Below are 16,686 nucleotides of genomic sequence, written 5' to 3' on the forward strand. Positions count from 1 at the left end.
TATTTCTTGCTCCAGGCTTGCCTATCTTTAGAAGCCACTTCCTGTGAGTTTGTGACCAGGATGGTGCCGATCTGGTTGACTAAGCAGCTCTGAGTCAGGCTGAAGGAATGCGAGACAATCTTTTATTTAAAAAAAGAGAGAAGAAGAAGAAGTGTCAGAGGGAATTCCCTTTTACTTACACAAAGTTTCTAATCTACTTTCGCGTCCAGTTCAAGATGGATGTTCAGCTTGTTCAGCTGATGGAGTCTGAAACTTAAAAAAACTGCAACCCTGATTGAATTGTAAAGTGCTTTTCACTTTTTTTTAATGACCCCAGAGAGGTTTTTGGATTGTGTACGCTTTAGAGACTCAATATGAATCAAGTTGTTGGTTCAAACAAAGATTTCCAAAGACCCTGAGAGAGAAGAGTCCCTCATCGACAGCTGGGAGTAGAAACCGTGTTCTTTAGATTTAAGACCGACTTTAAAATGTTGAAGCTTTTTTTTATTGAAGTTTTCTCTTCTGGTTGGATGTGAGATTCTTCACTTCAAGTTTCTGCTTGTTTCCACTTTTTCTAATTTAGGATATTTTTAACTAGGGCTGGGCAATATATAAATTTCTGTGTGATGAATGCTTCTGTCAGGGAAAATAACCAAATCTCAGTTCAAATTAGGGCTGGGCGATATATTGATATAAAAGATATATTTTTAAATGTGATATGGAATTAGACCATATTGCATATATCGATATAGTTCAATTTTCTTTCTTTTGGATATATATGTAAAATGCTGCCCTCACTAGGGTTTGGCATATTAAGTTATTTTGTAATGTTTATTCTTTTCTCATATAAATATATTTATTACAGAAAAATATTGACTATTTTATTTAATAGGCTATTTTTATTTAAGATATTGTTTTATTTAAATGTGCAATTTATGGAGCTTTGATTTTAAAAAAGGTTCTCCTATTGTCATACAGTATTTATGTTCACTTAAATAAACGGTTTCAATAAAACTACTTGTGACATGTCATATTTGACTTTGACTGAACATTTGCTCTCACTTTGCGATAAAAATATTGGGATATATATCGTATATCGATATTCAGCCTAAATTTATCGGGATATGACTTTTGGTCCATATCGCCCAGCCCTATTTTTAACATTCAAAAGGCCTCGGCCAATGTCATCTCTATTGTTTCTCTTTAAGTGTAAAGAGTCTTGTTTGAAGTATTGATTGATCCGTGTTTTGTCCAAGCAGCAGGGAGAGTTTGGTTATCATGGCAACAGGGATGAATAGGAGCATTATGGTGGGAATTGACTCGGCGCTGCCCTTGAGCGCTGCATTTCTCAGGGTTTGCAGCGATAGCAGCGCGGCCTCTGTGGTTGGAGCTGATAAGCACCTCTCCTGCTGTCAAGGCCCTCGGCTGCAGCTGCGCCTCACCATTATGCTCCGCAGGATTTACAACAGGCCAGGGGTTTGTCTCCGCTCTCGCCATTTATCTGTCACACACACCCTCCTGCTGTAACACACGCTGGAACGAGGTGGCTGAAGTTCAGGTTCTCAGTGCATGTTTGAAATGGGTCAATTTGACCGCAACATAACAGGAGGGTTAAAGAAAAGTAGTGACAATTGTTTTCATTATTCAGTTAAATTATATTCAAGAATGTTGTTGTCATTGTGCAGGCACAATCAAATTGCATGTGTCATCCTCCAAATGTGCTTGCATTCAAATTTACATTAATAAAAATCTCACATTGTGCAAAAAATAGCAACACAGCAGCTCCATTCGCAACAAGAAACACAAATACATTAAACATAATATTACAATCACAATATACGACAATATAGTCAAACCCAAACATACAATTGATCTGGGATTCATTTCCATAATTGTTTAAGGATTGACTGGTGCACAAAAGAGTCCTTGAGTCTTAACCATATTAAATCATGAAACCCTGTATCTCTGAATCCAATATTTGTATTATTCAGTGTTCAGGAGATGGTCGGTTCAGCCTCACTATGTCACTGTTCTGGCCTGATTCATGTAGTTTCTCCGGGGGTTAAATCTATGATCTTTGAGTTTTAATAGAACACGTTTTAGTATTAATATACTCAATAACACTCTGTATCATAGAAGTAAAGAACAAAAGAAGAATTGGTCACACTATACGCTGACGATGTTGTGTTGTACGTTATGCCTCTTTTGCTCCAGAAATACCAACATGTCGTCTAAAATCCGACACTGGGGGCAGCAGTATTCTGCGGTTATTTGGTTCAGTGTAAAAAAGCGAAGCTGCCATGATGGCAGTTCTTCTTTATAGCAGTATAATGGAAAAAGAAAAGGCTGAAAGTCTCAGAAAAGTAGCACATTTCCAGTTTCCAACATCTTCTCACCAACTAATCAGAGCTCCAAGTCAGTAAATTCACCTCACGAACAACTCTTCTCCTGTTTATCATTACTTCTAATCATAAATAATCTATTTAAATTACTTTTTTTAGTGGAATGCAATGTTTATTCATTGTCAATTATACCAGTGCAATATTTAAACATACTTTTGAGAATTTTTTTTTACCAAATGCAATATTTTGTCTGAACCAATCTTAACACAAAACAGCAAATTCTACTTTTTCAACAAAAATAATTATTTCTAGCACACACATCTTTTCCATCTCTTAACACCTACAGTATAAAAATGTAGTAATGTCTGACAGTCAATCTACAGCTGACCTCAGTGCAACCCTCAGCACCAGTTTAATCACATTATTGTGAACAATTCATGTTTCTGAGAACAAATATAATTCACTGATGTCATTTAACTCTGGCTTCAATTTCCCAACTTATTTATAAAGAAAACAAGAGTGAGAGGAAGAGAGCATTTTTCTCTTACCTTGTATTCTTTGGTTTGAACCATATTATATCATTTTCTCTATATATTTTATGTAATTTGTGACAAAACAGAGAATGTTAAACTCTTTATAAATCATGTCCACAACACTAATCTTCAGTGTAAGACCAGTAGCAGGGCTCGAAGATACTGTATCACTTTTTCCAAATTCACAGCCATCCTCGTTTTGAGCTTGTCTCCATGGTAACACAGGCACAACAGAGGGACTTGGCGCTGACTGAGATGTTACCGAATAGATCCCTGACCAAAAAAAGAAAAAAAAAAGTAGGCAGCGAGGCGCAGGGAGTCACACTGAGGCTTGGAAATGTACTCTGATGACTAATGCTCCCAGGTTGCTGTAGCAGGAGGCCGTGACGGATGGCTGAGGCTCGCCAGATTACATAGCAGCCCTCCGCCGAGGCCGCGGCTCTAATGATTCACACCGCTGCAGCTCCGCTATTTCTGTTAGACGTGTTCAGCAGCCGCACACTGGCCTGGTTTATCTGCACAGACGGCTGATTGAAAGCAAGCTGTTGCACACAAATGAGTGATATACAACTTTAAATTTAGGCTACTAAGTTGTACGAAATGTTTGCATAAAACTGTAAAGAGATTTTGTAATTCTTGATTGATAGCAGGCAGCTTTAGTCTTTTTAGTATGAAGTGTTTGGCTTTTAGCAGGTTTTAGAGTGTTAACATGGATCTGAACCTCTCTATGTTGGAAATATAAGAAATACTTGCGAGGTGTAATATTTTTCAGTGATTAAACTTGATATTTAATATTACAAAAAAGTTCAAACTCCAATAAAAAGGAAGATAATGTAAGTTAAAAATATGTTTTAAGGGAAGTTAATTTTGTTTAGCCCATAGTAACTCATTTGTCCCGGTAATAAAAGAAGATTTTGACCAAATTCAAGCTTTTCTGTATCTTTTAATGCCTTTATATCTGCACTAGTAGCCAAAACATCAAAACATAGTACTAGAAGGCCTTCAAAGTCAACACCACACTATCAGTGACTTTGACCTGCTCATGTTGATGCTGTGACTGGTTTCGGTCTCATGTTCGTAAACAGCTGATGTTTGTTTTCAGGGTTTCGTTCAGTCTTTTGTGCAGTTTATGCAATTCAGGTTTCTATCTCTTTGCTGTTAATGTCCACATTTATACTAATACCATAAATGTAACAAATGTATACATACATATATATATATATATATATATATATATATCCACATATTAAGCAACTAAAGTAATCTGCTTGGTTTATAAAATGTCCTAAAATTGTCAAAAAAACCTGCAAAAAACCACAAATGTTACCAATTTCCGGAAAAAATGGGGCTCCAGGTGCTATCTCTACTTCCAAATTGTCCTCTCCTCTCAGCTCTGTGTAAACAGCCTGCAGTTCAGTCCAAGCTGTGTCCAAAACACAAAAACGTAAAAAATGACAAAAACACATAAAAACACACAAAAAATGACAAAAAACACATAAAAACAAAAATTGACAAAAAATACAAAAACACAAAAAATTAAAGAAACGTACAACAAAATACAAAAAACACACAAAAAACATTAAACATAAAATATTACATTAAAAAGGCTGAATGCACACTGCAGAATTCGAAAATATCTACAAGAAAAGGTAAAATAACACTTTACACTTGGTTGTGGTGATTTTTACCTTCGCTAAAAAAGAGTTGACGCACCAAATTGGACATGGAAACTTCTGGAAAAGCCAAAACTTTAGAGAAAAGCTGACAGCAGGGCTCCACGCTGCTTCATTATAGGTTTTGACGTCATGAAGAAGTCGTGCTCCGGCGATTTTGTGGACTCCAGAGGGTTAAAACAACGATTAATGAGTTTTGGAAATAGCTGCCGTTCACAGTCATTAACTGCTAATCAGCTCATCAATGAATCAACTAATTATTACAGCTCCACTTTAGAGCTTTGTCTTTCAAAGTAAAGGATCAAAAAAAGATCCGGTTTCACTTGTAATCTGTCAGAAGTCACTCGGCTTATTCTGCCTTCAAGCAGACTTTTAATAACGTTGATTGGTTTCTGTTGTGTAACGGCGTTTAGAGCCGCTGCAGAGACGCGCTGCTGTTGGTTAAAGAAAGCATCTCTGTCAACATCACTGTGGTGGTTTGTTGCATGTTTTGTTTTTCATGTTCGAGAGAAAACAACAACAACAAAATGCAGCGATGGTGACATGCAGGCGGCCTACAGAGCTCTCATTCATGCAACAAGCGGCTTGTGTTAATTCCCTGTTTGGGTATATACAGGCTGCAGCTTGTATTGTAGTGCCAGTTATCCAGTAAGCTCTGTTTAGTAACAAGCTATTGTTTGTTTGTGCACGGCCACGCACATGATTCACACAGTATGACTCACAGAGAGAGACCAAAAAGAAGCGCGCCGGGTCACACAGATGCTCATAATTAAAGGCTTTCGTCCCAAAATGAGATGTCGGCCGTTTTTAACTCCACGTTCCGCATGGTAACGGTGCCATCTTCTCTCTGTCTTCACCTCCCTCTAATCTGCTCACAGCACATATTTGAAGAGCTTGTTCCAACATGAAAAACCCTTACTGAGATCAAGTAAAACGTCTAATTTTCCTCTTTCCTCTTTTGTCCCGCAGAGCTCGACGCAGGAGATCGGCGAGGAGGCCGAGGAGGACGCCGTCTTTACCATCACGCTGCGGAAGGTGCAGCTCCACCAGTCGGCCAGTAAGGGGCAGCGGTGGCTGGGCGTGGAGACCGACTCGGCCCTGAGCCTCTACGAGACCTGCAAGGTGCGGACCATCAAGGCCGGCACGCTGGAGAGGCTGGTGGAGTACATGGTGTCGGCGTTCAGGGGCAAAGACTCCACCTACGTCACCATCTTCCTCTGCACCTACCGCTCCTTCGCCTCCACCAAGCAGGTGCTGGATCTCCTGCTCAACAGGTACGCTCACACACCTGTCTGTCTGTGCACCTGGGGGGGTTAGCTTAAGGCAGGGATTCCCAACAGGGGGAGCCCGACCCCCCCAGGGGGCGCCAAAGATCCATGGGGGGGTCGTGAAGCCCTCTTGATTTTAAGGGATGTAATAAATCTAATGTGTTAAATATAGATGAGTCAGCATTTAATTCATTAGTGGGACAAAAACAACTAAATAAGGGCTACATTAAACGTTTATTCATTTATTTAAATAGAAAAATCACTGTAGAAAAGTTTAAAAATAAAGGCTATACCGCAAGAATAAGGACATGTGTAACTTCCCTCCTGCAGTATACACAGGTAACCTCACCTAGCGATAACCTCACCTTGCGGTAACCTCACCTTGCGGTCACCTCCCCTAGCGGTAACCTCACCTTGCGGTAACCTCACCTTGCGGTAACCTCACCTTGCGGTAACCTCACCTAGCGGTAACCTCATCTAGCGGTAACCTCACCTTGCGGTAACCTCACCTTGCGGTCACCTCCCCTTGCGGTCACCTCCCCTAGCGGTAACCTCACCTTGCGGTAACCTCACCTTGCGGTAACCTCACCTTGCGGTAACCTCACCTAGCGGTAACCTCATCTAGCGGTAACCTCACCTTGCGGTAACCTCACCTTGCGGTCACCTCCCCTAGCGGTCACCTCACCTAGCGGTCACCTCACCTTGCGGTAACCTCACCTAGCGGTAACCTCACCTAGCGGTCACCTCCCCTAGCGGTAACCTCACCTTGTGGTAACCTCACCTTGCGGTAACCTCACCTTGCGGTAACCTCACCTAGCGGTAACCTCACCTAGCGGTAACCTCATCTAGCGGTAACCTCACCTTGCGGTAACCTCACCTTGCGGTCACCTCCCCTAGCGGTCACCTCACCTAGCGGTCACCTCACCTTGCGGTAACCTCACCTAGCGGTAACCTCACCTAGCGGTAACCTCACCTAGCGGTAACCTCGCCTAGCGGTAACCTCGCCTATCGGTAACCTCGCCTATCGGTAGCCTCACCTAGAGGTAACCTCACCTAGCGGTAACCTCACCTAGCGGTAACCTCACCTAGCGGTAACCTCACCTAGCGGTAACCTCGCCTAGTGGTAACCTCACCTAGCGGTAACCTCACCTAGCGGTAACCTCACCTAGCGGTAACCTCACCTTGCGGTCACCTCACCTTGCGGTAACCTCACCTAGCGGTAACCTCACCTAGCGGTAACCTCACCTAGCGGTAACCTCGCCTAGCGGTAACCTCGCCTATCGGTAACCTCGCCTATCGGTAGCCTCACCTAGAGGTAACCTCACCTAGCGGTAACCTCACCTAGCGGTAACCTCACCTAGCGGTAACCTCACCTAGCGGTAACCTCGCCTAGTGGTAACCTCACCTAGCGGTAACCTCACCTAGCGGTAACCTCACCTAGCGGTAACCTCACCTTGCGGTAACCTCACCTTGCGGTAACCTCACCTAGCGGTAACCTCACCTTGCGGTAACCTCACCTTGCGGTCACCTCCCCTAGCGGTCACCTCACCTAGCGGTCACCTCACCTTGCGGTAACCTCACCTAGCGGTAACCTCACCTAGCGGTAACCTCACCTAGCGGTAACCTCACCTAGCGGTAACCTCGCCTATCGGTAACCTCGCCTATCGGTAGCCTCACCTAGAGGTAACCTCACCTAGCGGTAACCTCACCTAGCGGTAACCTCACCTAGCAGTAACCTCACCTAGCGGTAACCTCGCCTAGTGGTAACCTCACCTAGCGGTAACCTCACCTAACAACAGAAACACAGAGCTAATGGCGAAGCGTCAGAGAGACAAAAATGCTGAGTATCTCAAAAAGAAAAAGAGAGGGTACCATGACAGTCACATTGAGTTCGGCTTCATAGAAGCAATGGACAATGGGGGGGTCGACCAAAGTTTACAATGGTAAAAATGTGGGTCCCTCAAGAAAAAGGTTGGGAACCACTGGCTTAAGGGGCACAAGATGATCAGAGAAAGAAGAAAAAAATATATATATTTCTACAAAATGAGTCTTTGTTTCCTTTGAAATATTTTCACAGATGATGATAAAATCTCAGAAAGTAAAATCACTCTTGGACTAGATCTGTCCCCTCTTTAGGGCCTGTTTACAAGACAATGCTCTCAGGTGAAAACAAAATATTTGATCAGATATGCCTTTCGTTTGACGGCGACGGCGTTTTTGGGGCTTAAAAATGCAAAAAAATGAAACTCCTCCTCCTGTAAAACAGTATTGGTTGAGCATTTGAATGTGATGGCTGCATTTGGTGCTGAGTTATTATGCATTAGTATTTCTTAAGCAGGTGTCAAGTAACCTAACCTGCAGGGACGTGCACATGATTATAGAGGGGCAGGGGTTCAAAGTCAGAAAAAACTCTAATAAGTTTAACAATTAAAAAAAAAAAAAAAATCCTAGGTCAGATTTTGTGTCATTTCCACAAATATATCACAATTAAAAGCCGTCTCCTACAGACATTATAATGTATTTCTTGATGTGGAGACACTCAATTCTTATTAAAAATGTTCAATAGAAATATGTTTTGGTCAATAAAGTCAATGGTAGATTTTAGGTGTTGGGGGGAAGATATGAGTGGTTCACATCCTACGAAGGAGGATCTTCAGCTATGTTTTTATTTTATTTTAATTTCTAAAACCTGTTCCTTCTATTATCTGCTACACTGGACACACAGTCCTATTTGTCACAAGTTGAGCGTATGCCTTATTGAATTAAGTTTTCAGGATTGAAATGATGTTGTTTCCTTCATGTGGCTGCTCAACACTGGTCCTGTGTGTGTCTTTAGGTATGCCAAGCTGCAGAACGTCCCGGCGGCCGCGGCTCACAGAGTCTCCCAGGACGACTGCACGGAGCTCAGAAAGTGAGTGTGCTGCGACCTTCAGCGCCGAGCTGCCAGCATTAATCACACTCCGCTCCTCCCCGAGTTAACGGGAGACGGCACAGTCTGAAGCTTCATGTTTCTTCTGCTCGACACCTGTCAGACTGCTGCTGCACCACTTTGATAGAACACAGTTCATGAACTGATAAAAAGCTAATAAATCTCAGAGAGAAAAAAACACTTTTACTGCTTCAGATTGACTAAAACAGGTCATTAGTGTTTAAACCTCAGGACTTCCAGTAGTTTATCACTCTTATTCTCTTCAGTCTTAGTGTCTTGCTGCAGTATTAGAAATCAAATATGTGTTTAAATGACATTATTAGCTTACAGTTAGCTCAAGCTTAATGCTAAGTTATTATATTTTTGAAGGTTTCTGCATTCAAAACATTGCTTAAATAAATTCCTTCCTTCCTTCCTCTCCCCATCCTTCCTTCCTTCCTTTCCTCCCTTCTTTCCTTCCTTCCTTCCTACTTCCTTCTTGCCTCCCTTCCCTTCCTTCCTTCCCTCCTTCTTGCCTCCCTCCCTTCTTTCTTCCTTCCTTCCTTCCCTCCTTCATTCCTCCCTCCTTCCTTCCTTCCCTCATTCTTTCCTCCTTTCCTTCCTTCCTTCCTTCCTTCATGCCTCACTCCCTCCTTTCTTCTTTCCTTCCTTCCCTCCTTCCTTCCTTCCTCCCTCCTTCCTTCCTTCCCTCATTCTTTCCTCCTTTCCTTCCTTCCTTCCTTCCTTCCTTCTTGCCTCCCTCCCTCCTTTCTTTCTTCCTTCCTTCCCTCCTTCTTTCCTTCCTTCCTTCCCTCCTTCTTTCCTTCCTTCTTGCCTCCCTCCCTCCTTTCTACCTTCCTTCCCTCCTTCTTTCCTTCCTTCCCTCCTTCATTCCTCCCTCCCTCCTTCATTCCTTCCTTCCTTCCTTCCCTCCTTCTTTCCTTCTTTCCAACCTTCCTTCCTCCATCCTTCTCTTCCTTCCTTTCCTCCCTCCTTCCTTCCTTCCTTCCCTTCCTCTCTCCTTCCCTCCTACCCTCCCTCCCTCTTTCCTTACTCCCTCCCTCCCTCCCTCCTTCCGTCTTCTTTTCTTCCTTCCTTCTTTGTCTTTTTTAAGAAGACATGCCTTTGAACTGCGGTCAGGTTTCCTTTCTCTTTGTCTTTTTCTTTACCCGGTAGTGTCCTTGTCCATAGAGAGCTGTTCCAGTAGAACACGTAGTAAAGACAGAACAGGACATTTATCCAGAGGACCCGGGTCCTAAAGAGATCATGTCGTGTCATTTCTAAGAACTTTAAAGTATAAAACAAGAGGAGAGGAGCAGAGACGTTCTCACGGGGAACCAAGCAGTTCCAGCTCCAGGTTGAAGAGGAGGAGTAACATCAGGACTTTTTACCTTTTTGAAACAATCCTTCCAGCATTTACATTGTTTGTTCTTCTGTGTGTTGCAGCACAGTGTCGTCCATCCTGGGCGCGTGGCTGGACCAGTACTCTGAGGACTTCTGGAGCCCTCCCAGCTACGACTGTCTGCACCAGCTCATGTCCTACCTGCACCACCACTTCCCCGGCTCCGACCTGGAGCGCCGCGCACGCAACCTGCTGGCCCACTTCCACCGCCGACAGCAGTGTGAGCCTGATCCTGATGGTATGAAGGCAGGACAGGAGAGGGAGGACACAGTCACAGGGGCCACACGCTCTTTAGACTCGTGCAAACATTTTGTCCTGATGTCTCATGTAGCCGTAGACACAGTGTCAGTCCACACGCTGGGACACTTAGAGTGAAGAACAGTTTGGCTGTACAGCTGATAAGAGAAACACAACAGGGTGAAGGAGAGGATGAAGCAGAGCAGGAGTGTGTGTGTCTGTGTCGAGCTCAGGTCCACGCAGCGTTTGTAAAGATTGTGTGTGTTTCTTTCTATTCCGTCTGTTCAGGGGAACACATCGGCTGCCCTTTCGCCACGCAGGAAGAGAGCGGCTTTGAGGACGAGCTTCCTGCCTTCAGCTTCCTGTCCTTTGACCCCATCATGGTGGCGGAGCAGTTCACGCTCATGGACGCGGTGAGGACGTTTCCCTTTTCCTTCATCAACAGGCTCAGTCTCCTTCAACCCAGGGTCACTTCCACAGCCACTCAGCTGCACTGTTTCCCACAGAGTTTCACATTCAAATCAGTAAAGTGGCCTTCAGGTTATGCACCTAACGCAGACCTGGGCATTGGGCGGCCCGCGGGCCACATCTGGCCCGTTGGCTGTCCTGGTCTGGCCCGCAGGAGGTTACCCAGAAATTATAAAATCAATACAACCGCAGTGCTTTTATTTTGAAGGCGGTTTACGTTTATCTGCCTGCATGCATACCCACCTGCAAAGAAACACATGCCAAAAAATACACTGAGTTACCTCGGTAACTTGTCAAAAACACGTGTTGCTTTTTGCATAAAGTTAATAAATTACTGGTTTACTACATAACATACATGCTCTTTATTGTTTTTGTGGTTTGAATGTACGTTTAGTAGCATTCCTGGCTGAATGACGGTCGACTCTTCAACTGATAGTTCACAAGATTTATTCAAAATCGTAGCTGCATAAAAATAAAAATAAGAAGAAGGCAAGGCAAGTTTATTTATATAGCACAATTCGGACACAGGGCCATTCAAAGTGCTTTACAGGGGCAAGATTAAAATACATAAAACACATTAGAAGACATTTAAAAGTGAATAAAAAAAATAAAAAAAAGTGAATGAATAAAACATTTAAAAGCGAATGAATAAAAATTACAGGTTAAAATGGAAACAGAAAAGTCTTCAGACTTGATTTAAAAGAGCTGAGAGTTGCAGCAGACCTCAAGTTCTCTGGGAGTTTGTTCCAGAGATTTGGTGCATAAAAACTAAACGCTGCCACTATCGAAGATAGCCACTAATATATATGAAGATTGACCTTCCAAGTAGCTTGGAAGATATATTGGTTCTCATAGACTTTATATGGGTGCCATCTCCGATCTCCAATCTTGACGAAGTGGCTCCTACCAAAAATTACGTATGGAAACAATGTGGTGCTTTTGTCCAACGTGTCCCCATTCTTCCTAAATCTGGTGCTAAGCCGCCTGACTCCTAGAAATAAAGTGTTTTTATTCAGACTGTGTTGTTAATAGTCCCCGTCTCTGTGTGCCCAGGACCTGTTTAAGAAGGTGGTGCCCTACCACTGCCTGGGGGGGATCTGGTCTCAGCGGGACAAGAAGGGCAAGGAGCACCTGGCTCCCACCATCAGAGCCACCGTGGCCCAGTTCAACTCCGTCACCAACTGTGTCATCACCACCTGCCTGAGCAACCCCACGCTGAAGCCCAACCAGAGGGCGCGGCTGCTGGAGCGCTGGATCGACGTGGCCCGGGTCAGTTTTATTACGTCTGGTAGAAGGTTTAACCCTTTATAGGACACTCCTGGGAATAGAAAATGTCAACCCTGAAGTGTTATTGGAGGATATTACAAGACTTTTTGCAAAATGTTTCATTTTTATATTGCAAATCGAGGTCTATTGAGTCATTATTATTATTATATTTATTATTATTATATTTATTATAGTCTCTTTCCCACAGCAACCCTAAATAGACAATAACACATCATTTGCATCCATCACCACTTTATCTTTTAACTTTAAACTATTTATTATCTTTTTAGATTAGGGTTGTCACGATACTAAAATGTTCAACTCGATACCGATACGTAGGAAAATATTCGATACTCGATACCATTTTCGATACCACCAGGATAAAAACAAAGACCCCAAAATTTAATAGAAATATTCTTATTAACAAGAAAAATGCAACATGTAAAAATGAACAGAACCACAGGTTAAATATTTATAATAAAAACAGTTGTGCAAAAAGAAACTGCAACTATGATAACAAGCTTCAGGTCTGAGGTCGTGTAAAAAATAAATAAATACAATAAACAATAACAATATTTTGAGGTTGTATGCTGTGCACAATATTAGGCAAGCTTGATAAAAAAAAAAAAAAAAAAAACTTAACTTAAGTGTTCATTCCTTGGCTAGGTATCGATACTTGAGTATCGTATCCGGATACAACGTTTTAGTATCGATACTTTTTTGAGTATTGATACTTTTGACAACCCTAGATATAACACACTATACACTATAATATTAAGACAATTTTTCATATCTATGATCACGGCCTCTTGTGCTCACACTCAGATTAGCTTCAATTTTATTATCAGCTGCAGACCGGAAGTCATTGAGGAAATATTTTTATTCACAAGAAAAATGCAACATGTAAAAATTAACAGACATATTTTGGTTGTTGGTCAAACACAGACGGTAGAGTCGGCTGTGTGTGTTGCTGTTTGGTTGCAGGTCGACTTTTCTCTGCTTCATTCTGGGACTTCAAGAGAGAAAATAACACTTTTCAGTCACCAACATTTATGTAAACTTATTAACTCTATGCGTATGTATACTGACACTGTGTCAATAAACGTAATATGGGCATACTACGTGCCTGATTTATTTATTTATTTACGTTGTTTATAATCATTAACGTGACGTCAGCCTTTAATTGCTAGCTGCGGCTAACGGCTAATAATAACACGGCCAACATTAATGCGAGCCACCAGCCACAATAACATCAGTAATAGGGTTATTAGGGTTACTAGGTTTATCGATACTTTTGAAAATGAGTATCGTATCCGGATACAACGTTTTAGTATCGATACTTTTTTGAGTATCGATACTTTTGACAACCCTATTTTAGACTACTTACTACATATGCGTAATGTCTGAATGTCTTTTTTAAAGCACCTTATATATGAGAAGCACACGTAAATTTAGTTGTATACTTTTTTAATACAATGACAATAAAGGAAAGCTTGAATCTTGTATGATTTACTGATTGGTCAGATGTCACAGTGTCACTATCTGTGATGTAGAAATCCATGTGGTTCTATGAGGAGACCTGTTATAGATGTCCGCTCAAGTTACCAAATATGGTTGTTTGCCTGATAAAGGGTTAAAGGTCAGGTTGTTTGTGTCTGACGGGAGGGTTGTCCCGCTGTGTGTTCAGGAGTGTCGGATCCTGAAGAACTTCTCCTCGTTGCGAGCCATCCTCTCCGCCCTGCAGTGCAACGCCATCCACCGCCTCAAGAGGACCTGGGAGGAGGTGTCACGGTGCGTTCACAGCACTCACACACATATCGTTGCATTGGGCCAAAATAATCTCTCCATAAGGATATACAGTCATGGAAAAAATGATTAGACCACCCTTTGTCTTAAATTTCTATTGATAATAACCAAAATCAGTATCAAGAAAAACATGGAAAGGCTGATGAATGTAACTATTCAATTAAACACATTATAGTTAAATAGGACATTAATGTATATTATGAATTCATTTCTAAATGTTCCTTTCCTTTATTCTTCCTTATATCTATTTTTACTGTAAAATAGTCAACTTTTCATGTGATAAAAACAGAAACCTTTTTCCAGCTTTGTGAGGGGCATTTTGTGGCGTCTTCTTCTCTTCTTCTTTTCTTTTTTTAAACACAAACCACTGCACACACTAGAGCAGCTGGAGCCAAAAGCTGCTTCTCCTCCATTTGTAAGTTTTTACTAAGAGCATGATGGGAAAAAATTGCATGGTAGGAAAAAACTGCTGAAAGAGTCTAGTTGTAGTCTTGTAAATAGTGACCCTGAAAGATTGACAGTCTGTCTAAAATCTCAGTGTGAGACTAAAAACTCTAAACACTTGTCTTTAGATGTGAGCAGGTGTGAGCTGATAGTCTTCCAGGAGTCTTTTCCAAATCTTTTCAAAGTCTTCTGATGTTTAGGGAGCATAAGGGACAGACTTTTTAGTCTTTGGGTTTTGGGGAAAGTAGCAAGTCTTTTCAAGTCAAAAGGCTCAAGGTCAAGTCAAGTCTAGTCCAAGTCGAGTTGCAAGTCTCTTTGTCAAGTCGAGTCAAAAGTCATCAAATTCAGTCTGACTCAAGTCCAAGTCATGTGACTGGAGTCCACACCTCTGACATATAGCATGTTTTATGGTCATTCAGGTGTGTGTGTGTGTGTGTGTGTGTGTGTGTGTGTTTGTGTGTTTGTGTGTGTGTGTGTGTGTGTGTGTGTGTGTCTGTGTGTTCACATGGTGAAGCTGTTTTTTTTTGGATTAAATACTTGACAAATGAAAGTATTTTGTCATTACATTGAGAAACTTTGTTTAAAATGAACAGTTTCTAGTGATATTATACAGAAAAAATAATGAATATCAGACCTAGCCTACAATATGAAAATGTAAAATATCAAAAGTAAAAAAAGAAACTAATTTAATTACAGTATGTACATTATAAAAGATAAAAGTAAACAAAACAATGCAAAGGTCACAGTAGCAGCTATATAGAAAATATGTCTGATGTTTTTCTATTGATTTGTGTGTTCTCAGGGAGAGCTTCAGGACCTTCCGCGAGCTGTCGGAGATCTTCTCAGACGACAACAACTACTCTCTGAGCCGAGAGCTGCTGGTGAAGGTGAGCCACAGACATAATAAAAACTATTTAACTTCATATATTTATGATTTTTAGACTGCTGGTTAGGAAATGAAAGCAGTTTGAAGACATTGTCTTTGGTTCTGTGAAACTGTGAGGGACATTTTCACCAATTTCAGACATTTATACACCGAACAAACACTCAGTTACTCATTAATAATCTGCAGATTAACCAAGAATGAACATAATTGTCAGTTAAATCCTTAATCACAATACTTGAGTTTGTCAGTACTGCACACTGTTTATTCCCAACATTTGAATTTCAAAAAATATGAAACATAAAGCTAAGGACATTTTCAGCAATATTTGTCATTTTTCCCTTTTTCTGGGCAACAATTTAGGCTGTGAAGCTGCAAATGACATGATTTTTGGAAGAAGGTTTTTTTTCTTGATATATTTTGAAATTCAAATTCCAATTTTTCTAATGGGACTATAATACACTGTGTACAAATTTACTGTTAATATTTTTTCCTACTTTTTTCTGCATAAACCTCTTAAACAACTTCCGCCCTGCTCAAAACTACCAAACGTTCAACAATTTTGAGGACTTTAACCCTTTAAATGCCGGTTTGATTTCAGGATGACAAAGAAAAAACACACAAAAATTGAGTTATTTTCAACATAATACATTTTTGTTGGCCTGGCACTTGTTTTTGTTTTTTCAAAGGTTAGCGACAATTGATTTTGAAGCATTTTTGTTTTTTGTGTGTCAGACTTAAAATCTAAAATTACTTTATGGCCACTTGATGGCTGGAAAGTTTTTATTTTGTTTTTTTGGAAGTGGACATTTTCACCCCAAAGGTCCTGAAAGGTTAGTAAATTAAAGTGGGCCCAGAGGGTTAAAGGCTCATAAAGCATCACTGTATCTTATAAAATTACATATATCATGATTTTATCCTTATTGCCCACTCATTTTTCTGATCTTCTCAGCCAAAGTGACTTCAGATCTCTGCAGTAGACTGTTTTATTTGAAATGATTCAATAAAACTGTAGTATTTGTAGTTTTTTCCACCAATTTTCGGTCTCTAGGCCAATGAAATGCATCAGAATACATGTGGGAGTGTCGCAATGCAACATGGGACTTTTCCAGAACTTTCAAAATCATCACCAAAAAAGGACACAAAATTACCAAAAAAGACACAAAATGACTACAAAAAGACACAAAATTACCAAAAAAAGACACAAAAAGACACAAAATGACTAAAAAAGACACAAAATGACTACAAAAAGACACAAAATGACTAAAAAAGACACAAAATGACTACAAAAAGACACAAAATGACTAAAAAAGACACAAAATGACTACAAAAAGACACAAAATGCCTAAAAAAGACTTTTCCAGAACTGAAATCTTGGTGGAAGACATGTAAACATGTAAACATAACGTAATGATGAGACAGAGGAGCTGTTTGCTTCTGCTCAGCTCTTATTACTCCGACAAACGGATCAATCAGT

At 41.0% G+C, this 16,686-nt stretch overlaps 1 protein-coding gene across 4 annotated transcripts in view; it reads left to right on the plus strand.

Annotated features, from left to right (window-relative positions):
- Positions 1–16,686, plus strand: part of LOC131974658 (ral guanine nucleotide dissociation stimulator-like) — a 78,192-nt gene that overhangs the window by 37,740 nt on the left and 23,766 nt on the right. For 3 of the 4 annotated variants that reach the window (XM_059337064.1, XM_059337061.1, XM_059337063.1), the window contains exons 2-8: positions 5,497–5,801; positions 8,632–8,706; positions 10,150–10,343; positions 10,631–10,755; positions 11,864–12,079; positions 13,764–13,867; positions 15,129–15,213. In XM_059337064.1, the coding sequence (XP_059193047.1) occupies positions 5,497–5,801; positions 8,632–8,706; positions 10,150–10,343; positions 10,631–10,755; positions 11,864–12,079; positions 13,764–13,867; positions 15,129–15,213 (1,104 nt within the window). The remainder of the gene's footprint in view (positions 1–5,496; positions 5,802–8,631; positions 8,707–10,149; positions 10,344–10,630; positions 10,756–11,863; positions 12,080–13,763; positions 13,868–15,128; positions 15,214–16,686) is intronic. The other variant, XM_059337062.1, reaches the window with a different exon arrangement.

Source organism: Centropristis striata, chromosome 7, assembly GCF_030273125.1.
Source record: "Centropristis striata isolate RG_2023a ecotype Rhode Island chromosome 7, C.striata_1.0, whole genome shotgun sequence".
Lineage (NCBI taxonomy): Eukaryota > Metazoa > Chordata > Actinopteri > Perciformes > Serranidae > Centropristis > Centropristis striata.